The following is a 13,401-nucleotide window of genomic DNA, read 5'->3' as shown; positions in this document are numbered from 1 at the left end:
TTTCTTGTAGGTGGCAGAATGTTGGATTTATGTTTTAAATTCATTTTACCACTCTGAGTCTCTTAATTGGTGCATTTAGACCATTGATATTGAGAAAGATTATTGTCATGGGGTTTTGTGCCATCTTTAGAGATTTGTAGTGCTTGTAGGGGTTTGTCTTGTCTTACAAGCCCCTTTAGTCCTTCTTTTAAGGTTGGTTTTGAGTCTATTAAGTTCCTGAGCTGTTGTTTATCCAGTTTATTATTTCTTCGAGTTTGAGTGAGAGTTTAGTTCAATAAAGTATTCTTTGTGCAGCATTAATTTCATTGAGTTTTTTCACTATATACCACCATTGTCTTCAGGCTCAGACGGTTTCATCTGATAATTCTGCTGTAAATCTAAGGAATGCTCCTTTTTATGTGATTTCCTTCTTTGACCTTGCTGCTTGCAGTATTGTGTCTCTATCTGTGGTATCCATGATTCTGATTATGATATGTCTTGGAGTCTTTTTATTAAGGTCTCTTTTAGCTGGCACCCTTCTTGCTCCTTGGATGTGAAGGCCTGCATTCTCCAGCTCTGGGAACTGCATTCTCCAGATCTCAGCAATGATATCCTTAACCGTTGCTATTTCACTGGAGTTGCCTTCCTATCCTTCTGGTACTCCGATGATTATTATGTTGTTCCTCTTGAATTCATCCTCAACGTCTTTCATTTGCCCAAACGCTATTTTGAGGTCTTTTTTCCAGTATTTGTTGTTTCCTGTATGCTTTCTGCAGCTCATCTTCAAGCTCACTGATTCTGTCTTCAGTTGCTGTCATTCTAACTGTTGAGGATGGCCATTGAGTTTTTAATTTCATCTACTGAATCATTTACCAGTGACACTTCTATTTGTAGCTTTCTTATTTCTGCTCTCATTCTTTCCTGTATTTTCTTGGCTCTTCATTCCACTGTTTGTTTCATGTCCTCCTTTAACTTACTGAATGCCTGTCCCACTGTTTCTTTGAGCTCATTGAACATCCTCAATATTTCATCTCTGAATTCTTTATCGCAGAGATTGTATTTGTGGATATTCCCTGTAGAGACTTCAGGGCTCTTTCCTTCATCTATTCCTTGTGGTGAGGATCTGTGCTATTTCTTCATATTGCTGTGATAGTATGGAGATGAATCCCTCCTGTTCATTATCACTGACTCCCTCTTGCTGTAAGGGAGGATTCTAGATGGGCTTGGTCACTAGTGGTGTTCTTTTTCCCCCTTTAAGAATACTCCCTCTAGGCCGTCTGGCTACTCAACAAGATGCTTCTGTCATAATCTCAGAGACTCAGAAACAAATCTCAGAAACCAGCGGCTTTGGGCAGAAATGTGTCCAGACTCAGCATTAGGCTACCAGCCCTAGGCCACCCCAAGTGGGAATAGGTTTCGTGCCTTGGCCTGTTCCCCCTGAAGACCTGGAGTCCGCCATCTTCCAGAGGCCTATGGGCAGTCAGATAGGGGCCTGCAGTGATGAGATACATGGGGCCTATTGGGATGGGAGCGGTGCCTGCCCTTCCCTCCCCACCCCAATGAGACCCCAGTCACCGCCCACAAATGGGCCCTCTGGCTACTCAACAAGCTGCTACAGTCATGATATCAGAGACTCAGAAACAAATCTTGGAAACCAATGGCGTTTGGCAGAAATTCCTCCAGATTTAATTATTAAGATTTCAGAATTCCAAAATCGTGTGGCCACTACTGTGGCCGCACAATCTCATATGCTATTCATTATCAGCAATAGAAAACAAATTGTCTATTGTTGCCTTTTCAGCAGATGTGAGTGTTGGGGTAAAATCCCAAATAATAACGGTTGGTCTGGTGTCAAAATATTGAAAGTAATCAAATTAGAGAGTAATGTGGAAACCATCTGCCACACAGGTAGGGGGAAGGTGTGGGCTGAAGGGTATACTGGGGTCTTTGGTGGTGGTAAATGTGCACTGGTGAAGGGACGGGTGTTTCATTATTTTATGACTGAGACTTAAACCCAAAAGCTTTGTAACTGCTCTTATGGTAATTCAATAAATAGTAAGTAAAAGTAAGTAAAGGCCCTCCCGTTGATCATCAATTTGCTCGAGCTGCTCGAGCGGGCCCAGTAACGTCTCCATTGGAGACTTTGTTGTTACTGTGTTTGGCATATCGAATACGTCACGGGGAACTTGCCAGGCTCTGCCATGCGGGCGAGATACTCTCGGTAGCTTGCTGGGCTCTCCGACAGGGGCGGAGAAATCGAACTCAGGTCGGCCATGTTGGCTGCATGCAAGGCAAACGCCCTACCGCTGTGCTATTGCTCCAGGCCGAGTGGTCTAAGGCGCCAGACTCAATTCAATAAATAAATTTATATATATATAAAAAGAATACCCCTGCCCCTCTCAGAGAGCCTGGCAAGCTACTGAGAGTATCTCACCCACATGGCAAAGCCTGGCAAGATAACCATGGTGTATTCGATATGCCAAACACAGTAACAACAAGTCTCACAATGGAGACGTTACTAGGCCCGCTCGAGCAAATTAATGAACAATGGGAGGACAGTGACAGTAACAGAGACTCCCTCTTTGGTGCTCCTCTGTGCCTTATGTTGGGCCACTAGTGACGCTTTAGGGAATGTGTTCTGTTACATTAGGCTTATTCAGGTTCTTGTATTCACCATTATTTTGGTGAGTTTTGGGAGTATTTTGATTAGAATAGGCTAGTGGACTATTGGCCTAATGTGTTTGGGATAGCCAGGCTGTCTTCATCAGAAATAGGTAATGGAGGCTGAGATGTGAGTCCAAAGCGCTGGGAAAGGGAAAAATAACTGCAGCTGCCCTTGAGGCCAGGCCTACTGTGGGGGGAGGGGCCACTTTGGTGCCCCCTGGGGCTTGCAGTTCACTTCTGAAGCACTCCTAAGACTTGCAGAAATCCCCTTTGACCAGAAACTCAGAGGGCACCTTGTTTTTTTTTCCTTTTTGGGTTACACCCAGTGATGCACAGGGATTACTCCTGGCTCTGCACTCAGGAATCACTCCTGGCGGTGCTCAGGAGACCATCTAAGATGCTGGGAATTGAACCTGGGTCTGCCGTTTGCAAGGCAAACACCTTACCCGCTGTACTATCGCTTCAGCCCATGCTTTAAATTCTTGAGTTTTGTTCTGGAACACCAAAATTCACTGGAAACAATTTGATCTTTCAATTTGATCTGGCTTTCCCCCCTCTTCCTCCCCCACCCCACCCCCCCGCTCCAAGGTCTGGCTTTAAAAGTATGATAGAATAGGAAGAGTGTTGTACCCAGAGATAATTTTTCTCCAATTCTGACACAAGAGCTTTCTGTGTACCCTATTCAGTGTTCATGAGTCTTGAAGTTTTCCATTCTGGCCTCATTTTTATCCTTAAATCCATTTCTTACCTTTTCCCTTTACTACTTTCTTCCAAGAAATTTAGGTCCTAGGCCATTAAGATTTTTTTTCACACTTTCTTCTCAAATCATATCAACATTTTTTCTGTTTTTTTTCTAAAAACTAACATATTTAGAACTGAAAATGACGATTGCTTGTTTTTTATTATCCCTTACTGATGATGTTTGATTGAGCCCACAGATTTTATATTGCTGATTTTTCCCTTAGGAAAATTGGACATGGTATGTAAAATTTATTTGAACCAGAGTCAGAGTGAGGTATACTGATACGAAGTATATAATAAAATACTGTATGAAAGTGTATATAAAGAACTCTAATTTAAATATTTTATAATTAAAAATACTTCTGGTTTTATTTCACTGGATAACTTAAACACTTGAAATTTGTATAATAACTCTACCTATTCAAATTTTGTGCACTTATACTTTGTTTTAAAATATTATCTAATACAATTTTATAGTCATTTAAAGTTAGATAAAAGTGAAATTTTACATTTCCAGTGACAATTTTTTTTAATGTTTGAAATTTTAAGCACCATATTTTACAAAGCTATTTATAATACAGTCATGTAAGGCATTCAATACTCCAGCTCTAGTCCCAACACCAGTGTGGCATTTCCTCCACCAATGTCCCTATGTGCCCATCCACCTCCTAGCTTGTCCCCTTATAAGGAACAACATAATTTAATTTACATTTATTACAACAAATTATCTAACAAATTATCTCATAAAGGTGTTAATAAAATCATTGTCTGAGCATTTACTGAGCTGTTAGGTGCTAGCTGAGGCTTCTGTGCTGTTGATTCCACTCATTGAGCTTAGCAGACTTCTCAACTCGCCCATCTAATTTTCTGTGTCGCTACTGGGCTGTCAGTACTGTGCAATTTGGAGATATTGCATGGTCACTTGCTTCAGGAGCTGTGGAACTGGGATGATTCAGCAGCATGGCTTCTCAGCTGGGCCATTTATATGCTGATTGAAGTGGGTGTGGATAGAGCACTGGGCCTTCCAACAGGGCAGGTACTTAGTCTCCCCATCCCAAGAAGGCTCCAGAGATCTGGGCCTGGAGACTGATCTACTTGGTTCAGTTCAGATACAGCATCTTTCCAAGCATCTTTTGTTTTTATTCTTGTGCCACACCTGCAATTTCAGGGTTTACTCCTGACTCTGCACTCAGGGATCACTCCTGGCAACACTTGGTGACCATATGGGATGTCAGGAACTGAACCTGGGTTGATCATGTGCAAGGCAAGTGCCCTGCCCACTGTATTATCATGCTGGCACCCAGGAAAGCATCTTAGTTTGCTATTATTGCAGCTATACCTCACAGTGTCGTATTTTGAATTATCTTAACTTTTTTGCTTTCTTTTCTTTTAGGTATTTTGGTTTCAATGTGCATGTGCTTTGATTGACTCATTAATTCTCTTCTGGTTTCCCACAAAAACAATGGAGTATGGTAATGACTTAACTGTTTCAAATATTCAGAAAAGTGTATGCTATTTTCACATATATCAATGTATCTATGTGTGTGTTTATAAAAAGAACAGGATACAAGAAAATTTAGAAAAATAATGTAATCACATAAATCTAATATTAGATACTCGATGTTAACATGAAGTTTTTTTCCAAAACTGATTTGGGTCTAATACGTCCAGAAGTAGAAAATATATTTATGAAGTATTTTATATTGTAATGGATTACTTTATAAAACATAATCATTTTTCTGTAACTCCATTTAATGTTTATCTGATATTAAAGAAGAATATTATTGAACATATTTAAAAAAATAGGTGAGTCGTATGTTTATTTTATTTAAAAGACTGAATTAGTCATGGCAGTCTTCCTTCTAAAAAAATGAACAATATTTTCTTTATTAAAATGTTAGTAACTTTTAAAAAATTTTATTTTTATAAAGTTGTTCATGATGATTTATTACATTCAGTATTCCAACAACAATCCCACTACCATTATAACTTTCCACCCTATTATTTTCAATTTTCCCAACCACCACCCACGCCTGTCCCAATAGGAGACCCTAAATAATTTATTTTATATTTCTATATTCACTAAAAATGATCATGTTTTCTCTTTTCAGGTATAGTCTTACCCGGTGGTTATTCAGCAGGCTATTTATTTCTTGGAAATACCATTTATACGGTAAGATCACCTTTGTAAATTATGAAACATTGTAGACATGATGTTATCTAACTGGAATACATACTACATTAATAGACTAGAAGACTCAATATATACAGAAGTCAACTCTTTCTAATTTATAACTTTATTAAAATAATAAAAAGCCCATTAATTTAAGTCATTTCTAAAATATTTATATCGAATTTCAGAAGACCCAAGAATAGCTAAGTTGCCCCTTTGATTTATTATTTCAATATAGCTTGTTAAACTGTTTTATTTATTTATTTTGTTTTGTTTTCTTTTAAAATCCAGAGGCAAAGTCAATAGTAAAGTGTTTAGGGTATTTGCCGACACTCAGATTCCATTCCCAGCATTCCATATAGTCCCCCAAGTGCTGACAGGAATTATTCCTGAGTGCAGAGCCAGTAGAAAATCCTGGGCAACACTGGATGTGACCATCTCCTGGAAAAATTAAAACCAGAGGCACTTGGAGTTCTAATTAGAGTAAAATCTTCCATGATATCTGTAAATAATATAAATATCAGTGCCAATGACATGGATTTTCACTATTACCAATGGCTTCCTCCGCCCCTCTCGGAGAGCCCGGCAAGCTACAGAGAGTATCTTGCCCGCACGGCAGAGCCTGGCAAGCTCCCCGTGACGTATTCGATATGCCAGACACAGTAACAACGATGTCTCCAATGGAGACGTTACTGGGCCCGCTCGAGCAAATCCTAAACATAAACAAATTTTTATTGCAATGAACAATATTCCCCCCACAATGAAAATCTAAGAAAATGTTTACCAACGAGAGTTCCCAGACATGGAGGAGAATGGGGATGAGGGAAGGGATTTGGGTGGGATAGGGTGAAATGTTGTGAATCCTAATGGCAATTGTTTGATTTATTTTTCTAATCGCTTTCTTCCCAGTATGTAGTTATTACTGTTTGTCTAAAAGCTGGTCTAGACACACTGTCTTGGAATAAAGTGAGTACTCTTCAGATTTTTCTCTGTCCAGTCTAGTTATTTGCATGCTGATTTATAATTTTAACTTTAGAGGAGTAACAAGTATATTTATGATATCTATATTTTACTTTCTTTTGTTTTGCATATTGAAAAAATGCTTTAAACTAGTTGAAGATATAGAATCAATCCACTGTTTTTAGAATACTCATCTTCCTCCCATATATTTTAAATAGATTCAATTTATCTTGATATTAAATGAAACAACTCAATATTTTAATCAAAATATAGAATTAAAAATTAGCAAATATAGAATGAGAAAAATACATTTCTCATATCATTCAATGGCAATTATACTGCCATTTTTCAAGATTTTATTATTGAATATGAGATAGATCTTTACAAAGCTATTCATAATTTGGTTTCAGTCATACAGTGTTCCAACCTGCATGACTGAAATTCTTCCACCAGTGTACATTTCCCAGCATTTTTCTTTTCTCTCTTTCATTTCACTTTCTCTCTCTCTCTTTCCTTTTGGGCATTGTGATTTTCAGTACAGATATTGAAAGGTTATCTGGTATATCCCTTTGCCTACTTTTTACACTCAGTACTTGTCCAGCATGATCATTCCTAGCTGTCACTGCCATGGCCCCTTCTCCATCTTACACACTTGTGACTGATTCCAACCACTGACCAGTCCTCCTAGAGGACTGTTTTCCCTGGCTGTGGATATGTCATATATATATATATATATATATATATATATACATATATGTACCACAGATGATATGTCTCCTAATATATTTTTAATATACCACAAATCATTCTATGTCTGTCCCTTTCTTTCATACTCATTTCACTCAGCATGATATTCTCCAAGTTCATCCATTTGTAGTCACTGTCACTATCACTGTCCTCCCGTTGTTCATCATTTTGCTCGAGCGGGCTGGTAACATTGTGAGACTTGTTGTTACTGTGCTTGGCATATCGAATACAACCTGGGTAGCTTGCCAGGCTTTGCCGTGCAGGCAAGATACTCTTGGTAGCTTGCCGGGCTCTCTGAGAGGGGAGAAGTTGAACTAGGGTTAGCCGTGTCAGTCACGTACAAACCCTACCCTCTGTGCTATTGCTCCAGCCCCCATTTATAGTATACTGCCATTTTTATTTCTTTAATTTATTGTTTTACAAAAATATGGTCATAATGTACCTAAATTATTAAATAATTTAAATAAAATAATTAAAATAAATTGCTTAACATTTTAAATTTTTTTCTATGTACTTAATTTTTATACCTTATTTACTATATAATATTTCATCATCTAGACACTTATTATTTTTGTTTATTATTTGTAGAATAATTAGTTTTTGTAACTTTAAGCACTATAATCAATACTATTTTAAGCACACATAGCACTGTAGTACTGTCCTCCTGTTGTTCATCGATTTGCTCGAGCAGGCACCAGTAATGTCTCCATTGTGAAACTTGTTGTTATTGTTTTTGGCAAATCAAATATGCCACGAGGAGTTTGCCAGGCTCTGCCATGCAGGGAGGATACTCTTGGTAGATTGCCGGGCTCTTCGAGAGGGACAGAGAAATCGAACCCAGGTTGGCCGCGTGTAAAGCAAATGACCTACCCATTGCGCTTTCGCTTCACCCCACGTAAACTGTGTATTTACAGATATAGATATTACATTTCTTAAAATATTATTAAAAGTGGAACTTCCATAAATAAACTTGTTTTCCAACTTCAAATGAAAAGGTTTAGGAGAAAAAATGAATTTTTATTAAGTTTGTCAGTTTTTAAGAGCTAAGATTATGTCATGTTGACTTTCAATAACGTACACCTAAAATTTTTATTAAATGCAATGTCATTTTAATTTTAAAATAAAAAATCAGAATTAAAGATAAAAATGCACCAATAGAAAAACATTTAAGCTAGAATAAGAAGTTGTAGACAAAGGATTTATTAGCAATTCCTAAGGCATCCAAGTAATTATGTGTAGTTTCTCACATTAATGTAATATAAATATAGAACAATTATTTCCTATTTCTAATTTTTAATTATTATCATATTCTTTCCAGCAATAGTATATTTTTGTAGTTCTGGGGTTAAATCCAGAGGTGCTCAGGGGTTACTCCTGGCTCTGCACTCAGTCATAACTCCTGGTGGTGCTCAGGAGACCATATGGAATGCCGGGGATCAAACATAGGTCAACCACATTCAAAACAAGCACCCTAGTCACTAAATTATCACTTCGACCCATAAAAGTGTATTTAAAGAATTAGATTTCTTAGTGGACAGGAGCACATGCATTACATCCAGAAGACTCATTCAGTCCCAGGAACCTCATGGCGCCCAGAGTACTGCCAGTAGTGACCCCCCAGCACTGATCCAGGAATAACCCCTGAGCACTGGGTGTGGATCAAAACCAAACCAAAACAGGGTATCTTAGTTCCAAATTTATTCATACTATCAGCAGCAATGAAACTAATTTATAACTAAGTCGTGAGTTCACAGATAGAGCAGATATAGCAAAATGCAGAGATGTTGCTTCTGGTCTAAAAGGTAGACCAAGCTCTTGTTCTCCAACAAGAAAGGGTTTAAGAAGGAGCTTGAGATCTGGATCAGGAGAGAGGGGACTGGTTCTTGCTTTTGTTTCTCTGTCTCATAGCAAGGGCAGGGAAAGGGCCCAGTGCTGCTTCAGTGCAGCTTGTAAAAGGGCAAGAAGATTGTGCTGGAGAATAACCAGTTTCAGTACAAAGCCTGAACTAGGAAAGAGACAGGGTAACAAAATATCTTTCACAGTAGGAATAATGAGTTTGCGTCATTTCCAACAAAGACACACAAAAAAACACACAAAAAAACCCTCTTAGGGACTGAAGAGATAATTCACTGAACCCTAGCATGTGTTTTGTATGCAAGAGTTTCAGGTTTGAACCCTGGCACTGCAGACCACCCCCTCCACAACAGTTCTGCTGGGAGCAATCCCTGAGCAAATGAATCAGGAGTAACCCCTGAGCACCACTGCCCTACCTCCCGTCCCCCACCCCCCCCACCCCCCGCCACTCACCACAAACACAAAACCAAAGACTGAAGTGTTTCTATGATATTTTTCTTTCTGCAGTTTACTCATTTCGCAATTTGGGGAAGCATACTACTTTGGTTTGTGTTTTTTGTAATTTACTCTTTTTTCTGGTCCAACATTCCTCTTGCTCCTGATATGACAAGACAGGTTAGTTTTGCTGTCATTGGTGAGTATACATTTCTCATGAAAACTTATATTCATTAACAATAAAGCTGATGTTACTTACTTTCAAAAATCTTGGATAAGAAATAAAAACCAACTCTATTAGAAATAATTGGTGATGCAACTAACTTCTAATCAAACTGTTTGTGCTACCAATTCTTTCCAAATGTTTTTTTTTCTGTACACAACTTATAAAACTTAAAATAATTTATAAAGTATCTAAAATAGTTAATATTATAATTGCATTTTATGCAATGTATTCTGCCTAAATTGTTTGGAACTTAATAACACATGTATTAATAAAGAAAAAAATTGTATCCAAATTGTGTAGCCAAAATACACAATCCTTGAACTTCCAGAATCTTTAGCTTCTAAAGTATTTTAAAATTGCATGAAAGCTGTTGTTTTCTCTGTTAAATCTCAGAAACTATATATATTTTTCTTATTCACATACTTGCATGTTCTACTTCTTTCTAAATCTATTATGGGAGATTAAGCCTGAAAATGCTTATCATATGTATCACAGAGTTACACTTTTGAGTACTTGAGATAAACTTGGTCCAAACCCAATTTTTACCAAAGGAAGAAATCAAGTCCAGAATTGCTCAGCATAGTTTGTAGAAGACAACTGGGCGATCTTTAGCAAGCAGCCTGCTCATTAGTCTTCAGTTAATTAAGAAATTTCAGGGATAGTCTAAGGTAGAAACTGAAACTAATTAGAAAAGAACTTCCCAATCCTTAGAAAAGTACTGAGGAGATTCAGAAGACAAATATTAAGGTTTGGTACTGGACAGGAAATGGCCTCAAAGAAACCCTGGGCACTCAGTTCCAAAATCATTCTACTGAAGTTGGAGAGCTAATATAACAGGTAGGGCATTTGCCTTGCATGTGATCCCCCAGATTCAATCCCTGGTATCCCATCTGGTCTCCTGAGACCCATACCCGATATCCCATATGATCAAGGGTAATTCCTGTGTGCAGAGCCAAATAGTTCTCTGAGTATTGCTGCTGGGTGTGACCCCAAAACAAAAAGCAAATAGATAAATTTTTAAATCACCCCAGAGAATCAACAGCAAATTATTTATTTTTATAAAGTTGTTCACAATATTTGATTACATTTAATATTTGAACACCAATTCCACCACCATTACTACTTTTCACCACCATATTTCCATCCCGAATCCCAAACTCTGCTCCCAAAGCAGAACAGAAATAGTTTATGTTTTATTGCTTGTTATGAATAATCTGCTAAAAATGAGACAGAAAAGTTTTCTTAGAGGAAAGTGTGTGACGATTGTTGTATTTCACCCAGGACCCATTAAGCCCTTCTAAAAGAGATTAGTAAAATGTTGTTAAAGGTTGAGACTTGTGTGCTTATACCTATATCTGTATAAATATATTTCTCCCTAAGATTGGTTGCCTTCTAGTTTAAACCCAAGCAAATATGTGGTGTGCTACTCTTGGTATATTGGCGCGGTCCAGGAATACATTCACTCATGGGTAAGGCTCATCTGAGTGTGTGGAGAGAGGACGTGAGCATGGCGGTGGTTGAGTTCTGGACGTTTTCGATTGCTGGAACTGGCTCCATTGGTTCAGAGCAGGGCCTCCCCTGCCTCCCTCCAGCCAACAGCAACCTAAAAGTTGAAACCTGTTTCATATTCTTTCTGAAGTCAGGTGCCTCTATATTGGAGGCAGAAGAGAGGCTAAGGAATACAGTTTATAGTATATTTGACATACAACTTTGTGTAAGTTTTGTGTTAAATTGATGCATATTGTGAAATGATTTCCCCAATAAGGTTAGTTAGCAAATCTATTACTCCCACATACTCTCTACTATGCTAAGAACAGTGAAGGTAATTATTCTTGCAAATTTCAAGTGTACAGTATAGTTCTAAGGAGCTCTTATGCTCAATGTTAGGTCTCAGAATTTACTCGATGGACAACTGGAAGTTTGTGTCTCTGAAATTTTTCTTCCCATTTGCCTATTCCACACCAATTTATATGAAAATTTATCATGGGGAATCATATTTCAAGTTCTCAAATTACAATAGTAATTTGAGTTTATATCAGTTTAACTTCAGTGGCATACAAAAATTTCTACTCCTTTACAGAGTCTTATTGTTGGTATCAAAAATTGCATCTTCACACATTGTATGCTCAGAAATATTAGCTTATGTTTCTTTTAAATAAACATTGTCTCTAAATTGTATAGAAAACAAATGTGGAATTAGAAGTCAAAGGTACAATAGAACAATATTACTAGCCTTTATATTAACAATTGGCAGGGCTCTAAAGAATTTCCTGTAGGGCAAGTCTAGTGGCTAGACACTTCCTCAATTTTTATCTGTTTTCTTTGATAGAACTTTGCTTTTAGCTCTTTGAATTTAGTCCACTATTTTCTAGCCTCCAGTGTCTCAGATGGGAAACTTGCTTGTGAATCTTATTAAAGGCTATTCAATAAGAAATAATTAAATAATGTTTCTCTCTGCTTCTTTTTTTACAATAGACCTTATTTATTTATTTTTCAGAGTGTGTTTTTTCACACCTGGCAGTGCTTAGAGATTACAGGAATCACTTCTGGTGGTTCTCAGGGGACCATATGGGATGCTGGGATCAAACTCCAGTGAGCTGCATGCAAGGCAAATGTCCTACCTCTGTACCATTACTACAGCCCTTTTTCTCTGATTCTTTTGAAATTCTTGTTGACTTTTTAAAATTTTGTCATCATGAATTACGAGTTATTAAAGACTGGGTTTCAGACATACAATGTTCCAACACCCAATCCCTTCACCAGTATCAACTTCCCTCCACAAATGTTGCCCTCCCACCCACCAGCCTACCTTTGTGACAGGAACTTAAAAATAATTTTTATGGTGAAAAGATTGTATTTAGGATTAGCCAGCTGGACTGTTTAGATGATCCCAAGTTTGTTGGCAACATCCAAGGTGTCATAATCAGGAGCCAGTCGAACATACGCCTTTTTCTCTCCATCAGGCCTAATCAGGAACCTTGGCTACACCAATGTGATAGAGCTTCTTCACAGCCTGTTTAATTTGGTGTTTGTTGGCCTTGGTATCCACAATAAACATAAGTGTATTGGGTTGCCTTCTCAGCCACAGTGTTTTGGGTCTTCTGAAGGTGGTTGACTTGCAAATCTTTTTCTTTTTCTGGCTATGAACGTCTTTCAGCACTGCTTTCTTGGCCTTCAAAGCTTTGGCTTTGGCTTCAACCTTGTGAGGAGGAGGGGTTTCCTTCTTGGCGTTCAGCACCATCTTCGTAAAAAGGGTTTCTTATGGCTGTTCCCCAAAAATAATTTTTTTAAATAGAGTTTAGGCACTGTGGTTTTGAATACTATCACTGATAGTGTTTCATGCATAACATTTTACTGTCTTTGAGCTCCTTCTCCTGAATGATCACTTCCCTCCATAATTTTCCTCATACTTAGTTTCCTGTCCTAACCCCTTACCCTACCCCTCCGAGTGATAAGCTTCTTACTAAAAACCAGTCCTCATGTTCTTTATTTGGTATTTACTTTTCTCTTCCCCTACTATGCTTTTTAATAGCCCACATATGAGAGAGATCATTCTGTGTTGGTCTCTCTCCCTATGGTCAAAAGGCATATGAAAAAAATTGCTTTTCACCACTAATCAAGG

At 37.9% G+C, this 13,401-nt stretch overlaps 1 protein-coding gene across 1 annotated transcript in view; it reads left to right on the top strand.

The window, feature by feature from the left end:
• LOC130018322 (phospholipid-transporting ATPase IB-like) overlaps window positions 1-12,195 on the top strand; it is a 187,596-nt gene extending 175,401 nt beyond the window's left edge. The window contains exons 29-33 of the mRNA XM_056109025.1: window positions 4,778-4,889; window positions 5,523-5,557; window positions 6,467-6,523; window positions 9,626-9,733; window positions 12,109-12,195. Of these exons, the coding sequence (XP_055965000.1) occupies window positions 4,778-4,889; window positions 5,523-5,557; window positions 6,467-6,523; window positions 9,626-9,733; window positions 12,109-12,195 (399 nt within the window). The remainder of the gene's footprint in view (window positions 1-4,777; window positions 4,890-5,522; window positions 5,558-6,466; window positions 6,524-9,625; window positions 9,734-12,108) is intronic.
• The last annotated feature ends 1,206 nt before the right edge of the window (window positions 12,196-13,401 follow it).

The sequence above is a fragment of the Sorex fumeus genome, unplaced genomic scaffold (assembly GCF_029834395.1).
Source record: "Sorex fumeus unplaced genomic scaffold, SorFum_2.1 ptg000008l, whole genome shotgun sequence".
NCBI lineage: Eukaryota > Metazoa > Chordata > Mammalia > Eulipotyphla > Soricidae > Sorex > Sorex fumeus.
This window is presented reverse-complemented; position numbering and strand designations above follow the sequence as displayed.